The sequence below is a fragment of the Carcharhinus amblyrhynchos genome, chromosome 8, assembly GCF_965287045.1.
Source record: "Carcharhinus amblyrhynchos chromosome 8, sCarAmb.v2.hapA, whole genome shotgun sequence".
Taxonomy (NCBI): domain Eukaryota; kingdom Metazoa; phylum Chordata; class Chondrichthyes; order Carcharhiniformes; family Carcharhinidae; genus Carcharhinus; species Carcharhinus amblyrhynchos.
Window position 1 is genome coordinate 84,726,338 of NC_137331.1, and position 17,864 is coordinate 84,744,201.

At 40.4% G+C, this 17,864-nt stretch overlaps 1 protein-coding gene across 1 annotated transcript in view; it reads right to left on the reverse strand.

The window, feature by feature from the left end:
* Nucleotides 1-16,264, reverse strand: part of calb1 (calbindin 1) — a 52,233-nt gene extending 35,969 nt beyond the window's left edge. The window contains exons 1-5 of the mRNA XM_080194389.1: nt 16,127-16,264; nt 15,733-15,809; nt 13,875-13,949; nt 12,079-12,159; nt 7,967-8,023 (exon numbers count right to left, since the gene is read on the reverse strand). Of these exons, the coding sequence (XP_080050515.1) occupies nt 7,967-8,023; nt 12,079-12,159; nt 13,875-13,949; nt 15,733-15,809; nt 16,127-16,214 (378 nt within the window). The 5' untranslated portion in view covers nt 16,215-16,264. The remainder of the gene's footprint in view (nt 1-7,966; nt 8,024-12,078; nt 12,160-13,874; nt 13,950-15,732; nt 15,810-16,126) is intronic.
* Between the last annotated feature and the right edge of the window lie 1,600 nt (nt 16,265-17,864).

Below are 17,864 nucleotides of genomic sequence, written 5' to 3' on the forward strand. Positions count from 1 at the left end.
AGTGGATATTACTTCTAGGGCTAATGTTAAAGGACAATGGGAGGGTGGCTCAGCCAGATGCTAGTGGGAGGGGCCACATAGCTGATGATTCTATTTGTAACTGTGTGCCTCTTCCTAATATATGCATAGATGTAACTAGAAAAGACTTACTTACATTTGATTTCTGTGTTTGTACTTATTTTGTGGTAAGGAAAGCCATGTCAACATGATGAGAATGCTTGGGGTTCACTGATGGACTTGGGAGGTCATTAGGGGTTCTGCAGCTCAGAAAGCTTGGGAAACCCTGTGTTAATTTATAATGAATAACACACCCATCCATGCACAAGTAATGACATCAAATATTCTCAGAGGCTCTCAGGTAGCCTCTCCCAGCTGAGGGTTCAGTAGATAATGCTGATGAAGCATGGATTTCTACACAATCACCTACAAAGCTGCTCTAACAACACTTTAGCAAAGAAACAGTAACAAAGATTGGTTTGAAACCCTTCTTGCAGAACTGACTTCTGTCAGAGTGAAGAACACAGTTTACCTGGCATATATCTTATTTCCTAATGCTACAGCATGTGAAAATTTCATGCTAGCTGAGGCAGTTGTGCAGAAGGCAGCAGGATGTGTGCCAACAAGTATTGGATCAATCTATGCAAAGAAATACAAACCGTGAGTGACAAAAGTAACCTTCATGCTACATACTGTACGATGATATCAAAAGTGCACTCAGCCCAACCAAAGCTGCCCATTTAAAATCTGTAGGTCTGAAGTACTGACCAACAGGCACTAGCAAACGTACCACTGGGTTGAGCACTTCTCCAAGCCACACTCAAATGAGGCAGCTATCTCTTTGCTTGTGCTTGATGATCTTCAGTTTTCTGCCGGTTATGAGCTTGATGAAAAATCCTCATTGTGAGCTTGAAAAGATTATTGAATCCCTGGCAGCAAGGAACAGAATACCAGCTGAGCTATTCCAATATGGAAAGCCCCAGCTGCTGCCATACCTTCATGATGACTTTCTCCTCTGCTAGAGGGAAGGCTTAGCCCCACTGTATACATTTGATGCAAACATCATGATATACAAAGAACAATGATAGAGGGAATCTTACTCCTCAGCTGGGAAGGTGTTTGCCAGAGTCATTCTAAAGAGGCTGCATCAACCAGACAATGGAATTTTGTTGGGTGTAGCTTTAGAGCAGGCAACTCTGTGGTAAATGTGATCTTCTAAGTTTTGAGGGAATGTAGACAAAACACCACCCTACCTTGCTGTTATGGATCTCACAAAAGCCTTTGACACTGTGTAGCAGGACAGGTCTCTGCTGCATACTGGAGAAAATTGGCTGTGAGATTTGCAGCCTCTTACGATCCTTCCATGATAATGTGCAGGACCAGTCACTTCAACAACTTCAGAAAGGGGTGAAGCACCTTCGTCTAAGCCTTTAATCTCCGATTTTTCTCTGTCCTACTAATTCACACTTTCCCTGCTGACATGGAAGGACCAAATTTCAACACACGATTGGATGGGAAACAATTCAACCAATCAAGACTGAAAACCAAGACAAAAGTGACGCATGTCCTGATCAGAAATCTTCTATAAGCTGATGATACTGCACTTGGTGCCCAGACAGAAGACCAGCTCCAAAAGCTCATGGATCATCCATGCCACGCCAATGTTATGTTCTCCCTCATCTTCAGATTCAAGAAAGCTGTAGTTGAGGGACAGAGTGTTGTGTCACTGCCTGTGATCAGACTCAACATACCACTGGAAGCAGTCAACAAATTCTGCTACCTTAGATCTGCAGTGAAAGACAAATCGGTCTCTTGGCGATCATCTCTTACCCATTTGAAATGCAGCCACCGATTTCAGCTGATAATAAATGGAGCCCACAGGACCAAGATGTTTATCTATAATGCCTATATCCTCAGCACATTGCAGCATGGCAGCAAATTTTAGAAGAAAGAAAAGTTGAAGAAAGGAAAGTTGGAGCTCCTTTCTCTACAGAAGGACGATACTGGTGTTTACTCTGCACACAAGTCTCCTCCCACTTTACTTCATTTCAGTCTACCTACTTTTTCTTTATGTGTCAGTCTAATTTCCTCTTAAATTCAGAAATGCTATTTGCCTCAACTACTGCATGCAGTAACAAGTTCTAAATTCTCACTGCTCTCCTGAGTAAGCAAGCTTTTTCTTGGAATTATTTTTTGGATAGGTCTTTAAAATTATGAAAGGTTCAGTAGAACAGAGAGGATGTTTCTGAGTGTCCAAAACTAGAAGTCATAAATACCAGACAGTTAATAATAAATCCAAAGTATAATTCATGAGAGAAAAGATAGGCTGAGATGAAGTGGGAGAAGACTTGTGTGCAGTGTAAACACCAGTATAGAACTGCTGGGCTGTTTCTGTGCTGTAATGATCTATGTAGTTCTATGAAATTTCTGCTTCTCCAACATCAGTTGTTGGACAAGTAGGTATAAGCAAGAAGAGACAGTGAAATGATCAAGACTTGATGAGATAGAGTTAAATGTTGTCACAAGAACAAATATATTTGCGTAGGTTTATTGTAATTGAATTTACTGAGATGAAATTTCAGCTTTATTAGGGCAGGATTATCCAGCTTTCCAGAAGCAGAGGCAGCTCACCATTGGAACCTTCCAGTCCTGCCGATGTCTACAGCATTTTGTGTGGCTTACCTGACCTGCCACTGAAAGATCCTGCTGGTGGAAAGGACTGGAAAATTCCACCCATGGCATCATTCACAGATCAGGTCTTAGAACATAGAACACTGCAGTACAGGCCCTTTGGCCCTCGATGTTATGCCGAGCTATGTCCAAATCCAAGGTCAAGCTGTCCCACTCCCTATTATTCTGGTGTGCTCCACGTGCCTATTCAATAGCCGCTTGAAAGTTCCTAAAGCGTCCAACTCTACTATCACAGCAGGCAGTGCATTTCACACCCCAACCTCTGAGTAAAGACTCTACCTCGGACATCCTTCCTACATCTCCCACCACAAACCTTAAAGTTATGCCCCCTAGTAACAGCTACATCCGCCCAAGGGTTTTGGGCCAAGAATGTCATGACCTCAAACTGCATTTTGCATTTATTACTAATGAAGAATTCAAAGTTAATTCTCAGACATTAACAGAAATATGGGATGGAAATTGAATGCGTTACATTCAAAAAAACAGGCATGAACAAAGCAGCCGGCTGCCTACTTATGCACTAAATCAGTGAGTAGAGCAGGTGCTGGATTCTTCAGTCTTCAACCCAAGATGATCAAAATGTTTATTTTTTAGTTAAAGGGTGTGGTTTATAAATATTTCCCATAACTTCCTTGCTTTTGTAATCTATTTATAAAGCTATGTGTCCTTTGGTTTCCCCAGCCGATAACCACTTGAAGTCAATCAGTATCCTTGTAATAATTCACAACACTTCAAGTTTTGTCATCTGCACAAATAATTCTATGTTATAATAGATCAAGAAAAGCAGTAGTCCTAATACTGACCCTGCTATATTGATTTGATTCATTATTGTCTCATGTATTAGTATACAGTGAAAAGTATTGTTTCTTGTGTGCTATGCAGACAAAGCATACCATACACAGAAGGAAAGAAGGTGCAGAATGTGTTATAGCCATAGTTAGTGTGTACAGAAAGATCTATGTAATAGGAGTTAGGTCCATTCAAAAGTTTGATAGTAGTAGGGAAGAAGCTGTTCTTGTATCGGTTCGGATGTGACCTCAGACTTTTGTATCTTTTTGCTGGCAGAAGACAACAAAGAGTATATGTCCAAGGTGCATGGGGTCCTTGATTATGCTGACTGCTTTTCCGAGGTAGCAGGAGGTGTCAGTGTCAATGGATGGGAGGCTAGTTTGTATGATGAACTGGACTTTTTTCACAACTTTGTAGTTTCTTATGGTCTTGGACTGAGCAGGAGACATACCAAGTTGTGATACACCTTGGAAAGCATTCCTTCGGTTGTATCTGTAAAAGGTGTAGAAAGTCGTAGTGGACATGCCAAATTTCCTTAGCTTCCTGATGGGCTTTCCTAACTATAGTGTCAACATGGGGGGGACCAGGACAGGCTGTTAGTTTTCTGGACACTTGAGAAACTTGAAGCTCTTGACCAATTCCACTTCATCCCTGTTGATGTAGACAGGGTCGTGTCCTCCACTACACTTCCTGAAGTCGATGATTATCTCCTTTGTTTTGTTGACATTGAGGGAGAGATTGTCATTACGCCAGTTCACCAGATTCTCTCTCTTTCCTGTACTCCGTCTCGTCATTGTTTGAGAACCGACCCACTATGGTGATGTTATCAGCAAACTTGAAAATTGAGTTGCAGGGGAATTTGGCCACACAGTCATAGGAGTAGAGCAAGGGGCTGAGGACACAGCCTTGTGGGGCAGCAGTGCTGAGGATAATTGTGGTGAAGACGTTGTTGCCTATCCTTACTGACTGAGGTCTGTGGGTTAGGAAGTCTAGGGTCCAGTTGCAAAGGGAGGAGCCGAGCCCTAGCCCACAGAGTTTGGAGATGAGTTTTGTCGGAATAATGATGTTGAAGGCTGAGCTGTAGTCAATAAATAGGAGTCTGACATAGATATCTTCATTGTCCAAGTGCTCCAGGGTCAGGGAGATGGCATCTGCTGTGGACTGGTTGCGTCAATAGGTGAACTATAGTGGATCCAGGCAACCTGGGAGGCAGGAATTGATTCGTGCCATGACTAAGCTTTCAACACACTTCATAGCGATGGATGTCAGAGCCACCGGATAATAGCCATTAAGACATGCTGCCAGGTTTTTCTTTGGTACAGGGATGATGGTCATCTTCTTAAAGCAGATGGGAATCTCACATTGTTTTAAAGAGAGGTTTTAAAGATGTCTACGAATACCACACCAGCTGGTCTGCACAGGATCTGAGTTCTCACCCAGGTACCCCATCTGGGCCAGTCACTTACCACAGGTTGATTTTTGAGAAGGCTGATCTGGCGTCTGTGATGGTGACCTTGGATACGGGTTCGGCCGAGGCTTCCGGGGTGGAAGTCATGCTCTTGCTCAAAACTTCATAGAATGCACTGAGCTCATTGAGGAGGGATGCATTAGTGCCAGCAATTCTACACGTTTTTATTTTGTAGCCTGTTATGTCTTGCGAACCTTGCGGTCGGTGGGAGTGAGTGTGGCTGGCCTGAGATTCTAGCTTGGTCTAGTTTTGCTATACACCTTCCTCCAGTTCAAAACACAACCATTCACCACCATTCTCTGTTTCTTGCTACTCAGCCAACATTGGATCCATGCTGCCATTCTTCCTTTTATTCTTTGAGCTTCAACTTTGCTGACAAGCCTGTTGTGTGGCACTTTATCAAATTCCTTTTGGAGATAGATGTACAGCATTACTGTCAACTCAATTCTATTCTGATTACAAAACTCAAATTAATTTAAAAATTGCCCTTAAAATCTGTGCTGGTTTTCCCTAATTAATCCAGATTTATCTAAGTGACTGTTAATTTTGTCCCAGATTTTTGTTTTTGAAAGTTTAAACTCACTAGTGTGAAATCAAACAAGCCTGGTGTTGCTGGTTTTATCTTTACATTCTGCTTTGTGTAATATTTGCATTTTTCTAGTCCTCTAACACCCCTGCATTGAAGGAGCATTAGAATTCCCATTCTTCCTTCAGCATTCTCAGATGCATCCCGTGACTCCTTCACTTGACTTGGGTAGCGTCATCTTCCTTGTGCAAAATCCCCTTTTAATCCCTAATCATCCTTATTATCATTTTACCAACAGTTTATTATATATGCCTGTAGAAGACTTAGTCTTTTTTATTGGCTGCCAGTCTTTTCTTATACCATGCTTTGCTGCTGTTTTCTCATCTCCTCTGAACTTTCTTATTCAGCTTGGTTCTCTCTTTTATCAATCTGACATTTCATACACATTTTTTCTGTTTCAGTTTACTCTATTTTTTTGTCCAGGGAACTCTGGCTTTGTTGCTGGGCCTTTCCCCTTTGTGGGAATGTACCTAGATTCTGCATTAGCCACCTTCTCTATAAAGGCAGCCCATTATACAATTACTCCAGCAATTTTCCTAGGCCAGATCCTGTGGGTTATCATTGACTAGAATAAAAGCTAGAACAGCCTGTTACAAGAACAGTTCAAAGGCTGGAAATTGTGATAAATAACTCAACACCTGTCCACCATCTACAAGACAAATCGAGTATGACAGAATATTCTCCACTTGGCTGGATGAGTGTGGCTCCAACTGCATTCAAGATGTTTGACACCATTTAAGACAAAGCAGCCCTCTTGGTTGACACCCCATTCACCAACTCAAAGATTCACTCTTTCCACCACCATTGTACAGTGGAAGCAGCGTGTATTATATACAAGATGCATTGCAGCAATTCAAGGCTCCTTCGAGAGCACCTTCCAAACCTGTGATCTCTGCCACCTGGAAGAATAAGGGCAGCAGACTTATGGACATCCCCTCCAGCCACACATCGTCCTCACTTGGAAATATTAACTGGATGTTCCATCCCCGCTCGGAATGTCCGCTTCCACTGAAAATCAATGGACTTTTGGCTGGACTACCAAATGTCCAGCAGTGGATCCTGGCCATATCAATTCTTTCACTGTTGCTGGATCAAAATCTTGGAACTCCCTTCCTAACAGCACTGTGGTCACACCTGTAGTGGAAGCTCTGTAGCAGTTCAAGAAGCGGGTATGCCGGCGTTGGACTGGCGTAAACACAGTAAAAAGTCTGACAACACCAGGTTTTAGTCCAACCGATTTATTTGATAATAGACTCACAAGCTTTCGGGGTTAGTCCCTTCGTCAGGTGAATGGAGACAGCTCATACCCACCTTGAAGAGCAGTTAGAAATGGGTAACAAGTAATGGACTTGCCACTGATGCCCACATGCCAAGCAAGATTTAAAAAAAAAATCAATTAATTGTTTTACTCTTGTTTGTTCTTTGTCCTTTCCATAGCAAATCTTATGATAGAATGACCACTGTCCATGAAGGTTTACCCAATGATACCTGATCCACTTTACCCACATCATTCTCCAGAACTATTTCCAGCAATGCCTCCTTCCTACCTGGACAGGAAACACACTTATGTAAAACATTCTCCTGGACATATTTTAGAAACTGTTCCCCTTATGTGCCTTGAACTATTAATGTCCCAGTGTGTAAAAGAATTAAAATTCTATTATAATTAATTTTTCCACTGTATTTTCCTAATTTTGTTCTTCAATATTTTTCACACTAAATGATGAATATTCCATGTCATGTAATGGTGTCTCTACTGTTTAACTCAAGCCAAATGTATTCTGTCCTTGATCCCTACAGGATATCCTCTCCATGAAAATTGCAAACAATCTGGTTTAGCCTCAGAACTTCTGCCAGGGAGAAGGATAAAGTCAGCAGCTAGAGGATGATGTTTAGACAGGGGACCAAAAACAATAGTCTGTCATAGCACTACTGGCCTGCACCTGACCCCCTCCCATTGCCCCTTTACCCCATCCCTGTACAACTGCCCTTAATTGAAAACAAGGTAGAAAATACAAAATTGAAGTCCTGGAAATGAGTGAAACTGCTGGCAACTCATCCCAGTTATTGAAATGAGCCCTGAAAGTGGGCTGGCTTCAGCCCTCCCAATTGGAACAGGTGCCTGAAAAAACGCATAACGAAATTTCAATCCATAAACTTTAATAAGAAAGAATATTGTGTCTACACCAGCAAAAGCTGTTTCTGTAATCAGGATAATAGCATTCATATGAGCAACTCCATCATGTGTGGTTGTAGTATTCAGCTGCCCATTAAACTAGCCATATATACTGTTAATCACACCAATGCACTCTGCATATTTTCTGTGCAACTCATTCACTGCAAAGATGAGCATAATTTCAACTAGGGGGTCACGACTGGTTTCAAGCTCTTGGAGTATTGACATATATAAAATTGTATGTTCAATAGGTCTTTACCTTCAGTTCATCTGCTTCTATGAAGCCACTATGATCTTCATCGTACCTTCGCCATGTCTGAAAATGAAAATCATTTGGGTACATAGTTCGTTCCACTTAATTACGATTTACCCACATAACTCAACTCTGGGCATGTTTTGTAGTAGGATTGTTGCTCAATGACAAAATCTGTTTCAACTCTTACGTCATCAAGAACCACTGTTTTCTTGGTGTGTATGGCAATTTTTGCCTTTGTATGTTGGTTTTTTACACGTATTCAAAGAATTTAAAAAACTATTTGTTTAAAAATTTGCCAAATTACTTTTGCATTCTTGATCAAGATATTTTTGGATTTTATTTACCTGTATGTTTAAAATCACATTTTTGCTTCTTCCACCCACTCTTAAACTTTACAATTAACCCAGTAAATGCACAACCTACATCCAAACTGTTGGCAGTGTTTTCTAGAGCTGGCTTTCAGGACATGTTCAAGGAGAACATGTATTCTTAGCCTTCCTGCTAAATTTTAAAATGTAGTCTTAACTTCTGCAACATTAAGGCAATATGCATCTTACAAATGTCCAAGAAGAATCTCACATTGTCTAAGCTATTCCTACTCCTAACATTGCAAGAAAATCTCCTATTTTCACCACTCCAGATTGCAGTGTTGCCTGTAACATAGGGGATCAAGTTGAATTTAAACCTTAAAATAAAGCATTGCATTTTCTTCAGTAACAATGTATGTTGCAGTATACTATGCAAATCCTATCCATGTTCTTATATGTTGCTGATGCGCCTTGAAATTCCTTTCATTCCTCAATTAAATCACCCAATGTTTCTATCATAATGTATTGTTCAAGCATATCCTCCGTGGAGCACAAAGATCTTTGCAACTACCACTATGTGCTGACACGTAGGGTACATTTTTATTTCTGTTGAGTGGTGATATCAACAAGATATCCAAACCACTTAAGAATAACATTTGAATAAATAATTTCCCTACTTTTTTTATGCAAATATCTGGGAAATAAGATTTTGGTACATTAAGTGCAGGATACCATAAGACATAGGAGCAGAATTGAGCCACTTGGCCCACCGAGTCTGCTCTGCCTTTCATCATGGCTGATAATTTTCTCATCCCCATCTTCCTGTCTTTTTCTCATAACCCTGGTCTGTCTTAAAGACACTCAATGACCTGGCTTCCACAGCCTTCTGTGGCAAAGAGTTCCACAGATTCACCACTCTCTAGCTGAAGAAATTCCTCCTCATCTGTTTTAAATGATTGTCCCTTTAGCCTGAGGTTGTGCCTTCTGTTTCTAGTTTTCTCGTACTAGTGGAAACATCCTCTCCACGTCTGCTCTACCCAGGCCTCGCAGTACTCTGCAAGTTTCAATAAGATCCCACCTCATCCTTCTAAACTCCAATGAGTACAGACCCAGAGTGCTCAACTGTTCCTCCTACGACAATCTCTTCATTCCAGGGGTCATTTTTGTGAACATCCTCTGGACCCTTCCCAGGGCCAGCAAATCCTTCCTTAGATACGGGGCCCAAAACTACTCACAATAGCCCATGTACAAACCTCTTACAGCCTCTGAAGTACATCCCTGCTCTTGTAATCTAGCCCTCTCAACATGAATGCTAACACAGGTTTTGCCTTGCTAACTGCTGACTGAACCTGCACTTTAACCTTAAGACAATCTTGAACAAGAACTCCCAAGTCCTTTTGTGCTTCTGATTTCCTAAGCATTTCCCCATTTAGAAAATAGTCTATGCCTCCATTCCTCCTTCCAAAGTACATAACCTCACCCTTTTCCACATTGTATCCCATCTGCCACTTCTCTGCCCACTCTCCTAACCTGTCCAAGTCCTTTTGCAGTCCCCCTGCTTCCTCAATACTATCTCTCCCTCTACATAGCTTTGTATCATCTGCAAACTTAGCAATGGTGCTTTCAGTTCCTTTTTCCAAATTGTTAATGTATATTGTGAAAAGTTGTGGTCCCAGCACCAACCCCTGAGGCACACCAGCTGCCATCCTGAAAAAGATCCCTTTATCCCCACTCTTTGCCTTCTGCCAGTCAGCCAATCCTCTAACCATGCCAGGATTTTACCATTAACAGTCTCCTATGCGGCACCTTGTCAAAGGCCTTCTGGAATCTAAATAAATCATGTCCATTGGTTCTCCTTGTTACCTCCTCAATGAACTCCCAACAGATTTGTCAGACATGACCTCCCCTTGATGAAGCCGTGCTGACTCAGTCGTACTTTATCATGCAAGTACTCTGCAATCTCATCTTTAATAATGGACTCTAAGATCTTGCCAATGACTGAAGTCAGCCTAATCGGTCTATAATTTTCCATCTGCTCCCTCCCTCCCTTCTAAAACAGTTCTTATACATTAGCTACTTTCCAGTGCTGTGGGATCCTCCTTGTCTCCAGTGATTCCTGAAAGAACACCACCAATGCCTCCACAATTTCCTCAGCTATCTCTTTTGGATTCCAAGGGTGTAGTCCATCCGGTCCAGGTGATTTATCCACCTTCAGACGTTTCAGTCACCCAGAAACTTCTCCTTCATGATGGCCATTGCACTCACTTGTGCCCCCAATTCTCCTGGAGCTCTGGCATCCCACTGGTGTCTTCCACTGTAAAGACTGATGCAAAGTAACTATTCTGTTCCTCTGCCATTTCTTGTTTCTTATTATTACTTCTCCAGCCCCATTTGTCTATTTTTGCATCTCTCTTCCCTTCTATATACTGAAAGAAACTCTTTCTATCTTCTTTTATATCACTAGTTAGTTTGTGCTCATATTTCATCTTCTCCCCCTTATCTTTTTTAGTTGTCCTTTGCTTGCTTTTAAAGGCTTCCCAATCCTCTGGCTTCCCACTAATCGTTGCCACTTATGCTTTTTCTTTTGCTTTTATGTGGTCCTTGACTTTCCTCAGCAGCCATGGATGCCTTATCCTCACCTTAGCATGTTTCCTCCGCCTTGGGATGAATTTCTGTTGTGCTTCCCGAATAACCTCCAAAAAATCCTGCCACTGCTGTTCCACTGTCTTCCCTGCTAGGTTCCCTTTCCAATCAACTCTGACCAGCTCCTTCATTTTTATTTACCTTTATTTAATTGTAATACCGTTACATCTGATTCCAGCTTCTTCCTCTCAAACTGCCGGATAAATTCGATTGTTTGGTGGTCACTGCTCCCTAAGGATTTCTTCACCTTAAGTTCCCTAATCAAGTCTACCTCATTACACATCACCAAATCCAGAACTGCCTGTTCCCTAGTAGGTTCTGTCAAAAAATCCATCTTAGACATTCCACAAATTCCTTTTTTTGGAATCCACCACCTGATTTTCCTAGTCAATCTGCGTATTGAAGTCCCCCATGATTATTGTAATAATGCTTTTTTTATATGCCTTTTCTACCTCCTGATTTATTTTCTGCCCCACATCCCAACTACTGCTAGGGGGCCTGTACACAACTCCCATCAGGGTCTTTTTACTTTTGCAATGCTCAGCTCTACCTAGAGATTCTATGCTTTGATTCTATATCGTTTCTTGCTATCGATTTAATTTCATTCCTTACTAACTATGTAATCCACCCCTTTTGCCCATCTGCCTGTCCTCTCGATAGGATACATATCCTTGGATATTTAGATCCCAGTCCTGATGCCCTTGCAGCCACGTCTCTGTGATAGCTACAACATCGTAATAGCCAATTTCAATGTGCGCAACAAGCTCATTTACAGGGACAACAGGCAGTCTAAGACTAGCGTATCCATTTATGTCTTAATAACCTCTATAGAAGGTACTGATGCTCACATAGGTGTGTATTATATAAATCAGAATTTAAAAATTTATGTATTTTTGTACCTGATAATCTTTTCATTTACTATATCATTCCAATTGAGTTTCAACATGCATTCAATACATGCAAATGAAGTGAAATTTCAGTAGACATATTAAAATATTTGAGTAACATATGTAACATTTAATAAAACTGTTATATTGCAATGTTATGGATATTTTAAAAAACACATGCAATCTTGATCTTTCCCTCAGCTGGGACATGGATGTTGTATGAAGAGTCACTGCTATGACCAAAAACTATTTAAATCACTGGAAAAAGCAATTATACCTCCATGAACTCTGTGCTTGACTTTAATTGTTGTCGAAAGAATAAGAAGAAGTTTTCTTCTGTAGGTAGAATCTGAGCAAGCTAGAAAAATAGAATATTAGATTAACTCTTGGTTGTCCAACTAATTCCTTCAATTAAAATTAGTAATAAAAATATTAAACTGTAAACTTAAATCATACATTATAAAATTCCATAACACGGTCCCTTCTCTTATGCCACCTTCTTTCCTCTACTGGAAGTTAACTGATCATTCTAATATAGCTTTCAGCCACCCCATATTATACAGAAAAATGAGAATTTTATTCATATTTTGATAAAATCATTTCACAAGAATTTACAAATCTATGTTTGTCAATGTACAGGTAAGTAATTTGACTGAAAAGCACTTGCCCTTTTAAAAATCAGACAATTTTAGCTTTGCTATTGCATGGATCAACTTCCAAGTCCACTAAATAGCCAAAGTAATATTTTGAAAATATATATCTAAAACCAAGATTTATGCCAAAGAATTTAGCTAGTCAGTTAGGATCTGTGTATGCTGCGGAGCTCTGTGTTGTCCTGACAACATATCTGATCGACAAACCTCACAAGTACATCCCTTAATGCACCAGTCTGACATTCCTTTGTCCACCTTTTGGGATCTAACTGCAAATTGTTAAATTTGTACCAGTTATTGCAGAATGCGGGTAGTTCATGATATAGATGCACATCCAATGATATTTGATCTTGACAGACTAAACTAATTTTCATTGGGAACAGGAGACCTTCATATACTTTCAAGATGTAAACATTGATCTAGGTAGATGGTATTTAACATATTCCATTTAGGGTCAAGAAATTGATTAAACTGATGTGAATAATATCAACAAATTTACTTTCTATGACAGTCTATCATTTCACTGAAAATGGTTACAGAATAAAATATCTTCTTTCAACCATTCTTATTATTTTGAACATTTCTAGTTGGGCTTTTGATTATGCATCTTTTACTGCCAAATTGGGATTTTGAAAATGTTTTACAATTATGATATTAATCAGTTTACATGCAATTCCAAGTATCTATTTTCCACCAGATGCTATGTGAGCAAATAATCATTTCTTTCTTCCATTATTATTTCTGCCAGTTTCTTTTTATCCTCTTTATTCCTCCCATGGCAATCTGCCATTCCCTGTCTTCAAAAAAAGGACAAGCGATCTGCCATTAGACGTAATGCCAATAATTTTCTATATCCAACCATTAGACAGTGTCCCAAGGTGAAGCAGTCCCAGATTGTTTCTCACTCTTTGTTTGCAATACTTCATTTCTGTTCAACGGCCTCTACTGATTAGACAACCACTGTTTTAACATAAAGAATACGATAAGTAAAAGCCAACTCTCAGGGCTACCATGTCCTTGTATAATAAACTTGTAATGCATGTTACTGTGCATTAAACATACAGTCAAGATTGTCAAAGTCTAGGAACGATAATGTAATTATAAATTCCCGCAGTGATAATTTTCAAAGTTTATTTAAGATTAAGGTTCAGGGATAGATTATGCAAATTGGCACAATGCCCATTTTAAATGTAAGCACTTCTATAAAAATTGATGTCGGATTTCATTGATATATCTAAAGATTTGTAATCTTTTATCAAAAAAATTTATATTTTCCACAGGGACACCAATATTGCCCTACTGTTATTAAGTGAGTGAACAAGAGCCATAAGCAACAATTTGCTTCTTAAAGCAACAACGAGGTCCTGCTTTCTCCCACATGAATTTTTCAGCATGAATAAAACAAATTGAAAATTCTTACATCGGCCAGCTCTATCTTTCCATCAGCACTCTGATCATACTTCTCCACCAAGGCTTTCATCCCATCGGATAATTCCTACGAATTGATCATGTTAGTCATGTTACCAATGATACTAACAGTGCACAGTCCTGCAAAATACTGTTTAGTCAGTGTACAACACAAGTAGGAGCAGGAGAAGACCCATCAAGCCTGCTCCGCCATTCAGTACAATCGTGACTGATCTTCAACCCCCTTTACCCGTCCGCTCCCGATATCCCTTAATGTAAAGGAAAAGCACAGCCTTGAATAATGTGTCGGGAGTGGATAAATCAACATTTTGAATCAACATGCAGTTAGATAGCAGCACCGATAGAGAGTGGAACGATTCGAAAAATACCAATTAAACACCTCTTAAAAACTGTCCAAAGAATATCCAGCGCCTTCGATTGTACTATCCACAACAGAAATCACTCTAACCAGTTAACTTTTTAATTACTGCGATTAAAGAAGTTAATGGTTTGCCTATACATACACAGAGAGATAGAGGGAGAGCGCCGTTCGCTTCCCCAGGATGTCCCAAAGCGCTTTGAAAACGCCGGGATTGGGGCGAAGGGGATAATACACGAACATAAATCGTACACGCAACAGTTTCTGAATAGAGAGCTCCATCAAGTTACTGTTATCATTAAATTATATCACACTTGCCCGGAGGGGAGGGTTTATCGGATCTAAAGGTGCGATTTTGTGACTAACTTATCCATTCTGGCGCTGGGCTGTGGTGCACCAGGTGAGCGCTCACACCCTAAACCGGCAGAAGAATTTTCTGCGCAGAAAATCCCTCTGGAGGAAAATCTAATCAAAATTAAAGATCAGGCAAACGTTGCTCGCTCACTGGGTGCTGCGTGCCGAATGGAAAGACGTTATTCAAAATTAGTGACGAATTAGTTTGGAAGTGCTAAACAATGGCACATAATTAAGGAGATTGGGACTTGCTGTCAGGCATTGTCGGTGTTAATGACTGATTTCCTCTTCTTACTGCCGCCTTTATAGGGAGTCTGTAGTCAAGGTAACAGTGGGTACCAAAGCATCCATTTTTTGGCGCTTGTGATGGTGTCACACATCTGGGTTTTGTTAACGAGAATTCGGATTTATATGTTTATTTAACTGCAAACACACATGTCAACACACTAAACGTGCGTTAATATGTCACTGCTTTGTTTAATTGTTCTCGGTGTTTTTATTTTCTTCAATTGCTGCCCCAGAAACATTACCAGTGAATAAAATCTACTGGATTATCTTTGCTCTGTAACTGTTAACTGTTAGACTCACGTTGTCTGCGTTGTGGATTTCAACAGTGCTAACTATGTCTAATCATCACCTAAGGTGGAGCCAGGGAGAAAGGATTTGTCAGTGACATTCGTCACCAAAAAGCGGATCTCGCTGCTTTTTGCAGCTTTAGTTATAATAGTTTTAAAAGTGTAATCCAGAATGCAAAATGTGTTCAGTGCGGGGAACTTAAGCTGAGGATTTTTTTGCAAGTGAAAACGTCGGGACGAGAGGGGAGGTTGGGCGGGGGGTGGGAGGGAAGTAGGCAAGAAAACTGTCCCCACTTCAAAAGTAAATGCCAAAAATAATTTCATCATCGTACTGGGGCGAAATTCCTTAAGTTTTGGTGGTTTTCTGCTAATGACCACACGCCCAGCCTTTGGAACGATGCAAAATCCAAACAAATTGTATTTACAAACAATGCGGCTGCTATAAAGCTATTGTTTCAGTGTGACCAGCCTTTCACCACATGTACATTTACATCTCAATCATTTGGGTTGCAAGATGTGTCTATTCTACTATGTGTGCTGCCCTCCAGTTGTTTAACACTTACTAAGCCAGCGCCTTTTCGAGCTTGCTGAAGTTCCCGAATGAAATTTTGCAGTTCGTTTCCTTCAATATAACCACGACCTAAAATAATAAATTACACTTTCACTTATAAGAAAGTTGAATCAGCTTTAATTCTACGCAGTCGGATTAAAGTAATTAGATGCGCCACTCGAGACAGCTAGATTTAATTTCTAAAGATAAAATTGACATTTCCCACTTCAGAAATGCTTTGATAACAAGCGAATAAAATCAAGCTGGTTATTTTCAAGCATCTCATTGATCAAACAGTTTGTTGAATACAAACAGCATGAAGACGTTTAACCAAAAAAGTGTTCATTTGGCAATGACAAACAATACTCTGTGGAGGAGTTAGTTTATTGCAAAATAAAAGTAGTTACCAGCATTGTCGTAGTGGTGCCAAATTTCCAGAAACTGCGTGGTGGACTCTTCAATCCCTTGCAGGTAAAGGCTGTGTGTGTCTGCCATGCTTGCTCTCTTTGCCTGCTCCCTCCCCAGTCGCCTTGCTCTGTGGAGCTCTCACTCTGAGCCAGCCCAGCCAGTGTGCGCCCTCTAAATGCGGCTCCTGCGCCGGGAGCCCAGCCCTCAGCGCGCAGTGCGCACGCGCTGCCGCTCCCTCCAGCGGGGCGAGCTGAGAGCACAGACATAGAGCAGGCGAAAGATGCTTCATCTGAAGCAGAGGCGACACTTGTTGCATTTCACTGTCGCTTTTTTGCTTCAATCAAGAAGAGAGAAAAAGGTAATGCACAATATTGACCCCACTCGTGTGTGGCGAATGGACAAGAATGCACTCTTTTTTATAAACATGCAAAACACTGCTGAAAAACAGAAAATGCTGGAAAATCTCAGCAGGTCTGACAGCATCTGTGGAGAAAGAATGGAGCCAATGTTTCAATTCTGGATGACTGTTAGTCAGACAGAGTCTGTTGGCTCTATTCTCTCTCCAAGAATGCATTTTCATTTATTACTCACTATGTAACGTGCTGAAAACTTTTTTTTGTTTTAGCCACTTACAGTATGTGTACGGCAGGGGCGAAAATGAACGACTACAGGAAAAAAACTTAATAACTGTTCCCTCTCTGTGCAAGCCTCTAATTAACTATCCTCTAAACAGGGTCACAAGAAAGCTTACATTAACACTGCAGTGAAGTTACTGTGAAAATCCCTCTGGTCACCACACTCTGGAGCCTGTTCGGGTACACTAAGGAAGAATTTAGCATGGCTAATGCACCTAACCAGCACATCTTTGGACCATGGGAGGAGATCAGAGCACCCAAGGAAACCTATGCAGACACAGGGAGAATGTGCAGACTCCACAGAGACAGTAACCCAAGTCGGAAATCGAAACCAGGTCCTTGGTGCTATGAGACAGCCACTAAGTGTATAGGAAAAAGGTGGATATCTCAATGACTATATGATTAAGACAAGAGTAGGAAAGCATTTTACTAAATATTTATTTCATGCATAGAAGAGAATATCTGCAAAGAACAGAAACATGAGTGTACAAAGGAGGGGGAGGAGTGGAAAGGTGAGAATAGTTCATTTAACTTTTATTACGTGCACAGTAAGTAGCTTCTTGGACCTCCTCACCAGATATATAGTTCAAATTCCTGTCCTCATGATTTATGTGCAATGAGATGTATTCATCTTCTTTCCTATATGTATATTTATTAATCAAATTAGCAGCCCAACAGAGATACCAATGTATTTAATTAATTTTCAGTAAAAGGTTAACTGAATTCACCACTTCCTCCTACTAAAGCAGAGATAAAATAAAAACAGGAAACACTAGAAGTAACAGACCAGGTAGCATCCATGGAGAGAAAAGCAAAACTAACATTTTAGGTCAATGGCCTTTCATCAGTTCTAAAGAAGGAACAGCAAATATTGTATTGGAAACATAGAAACAGGATAGGCCATTCAGCTTCTCCCACTGGTTTCAACATTCAGTTAGAACTATATGAATGGTCTGTGTCTCAAATTCTATCTACTCATCTTTATTTTAGATACCTTCATGAAATGATCGAGCAAACTTTTAATGATGTGTGTCATGAAAATTTCAATTGATCTAACATCCACAACCTTTTGTAAGAGAAATTTTCAGAATTCCAATGCACT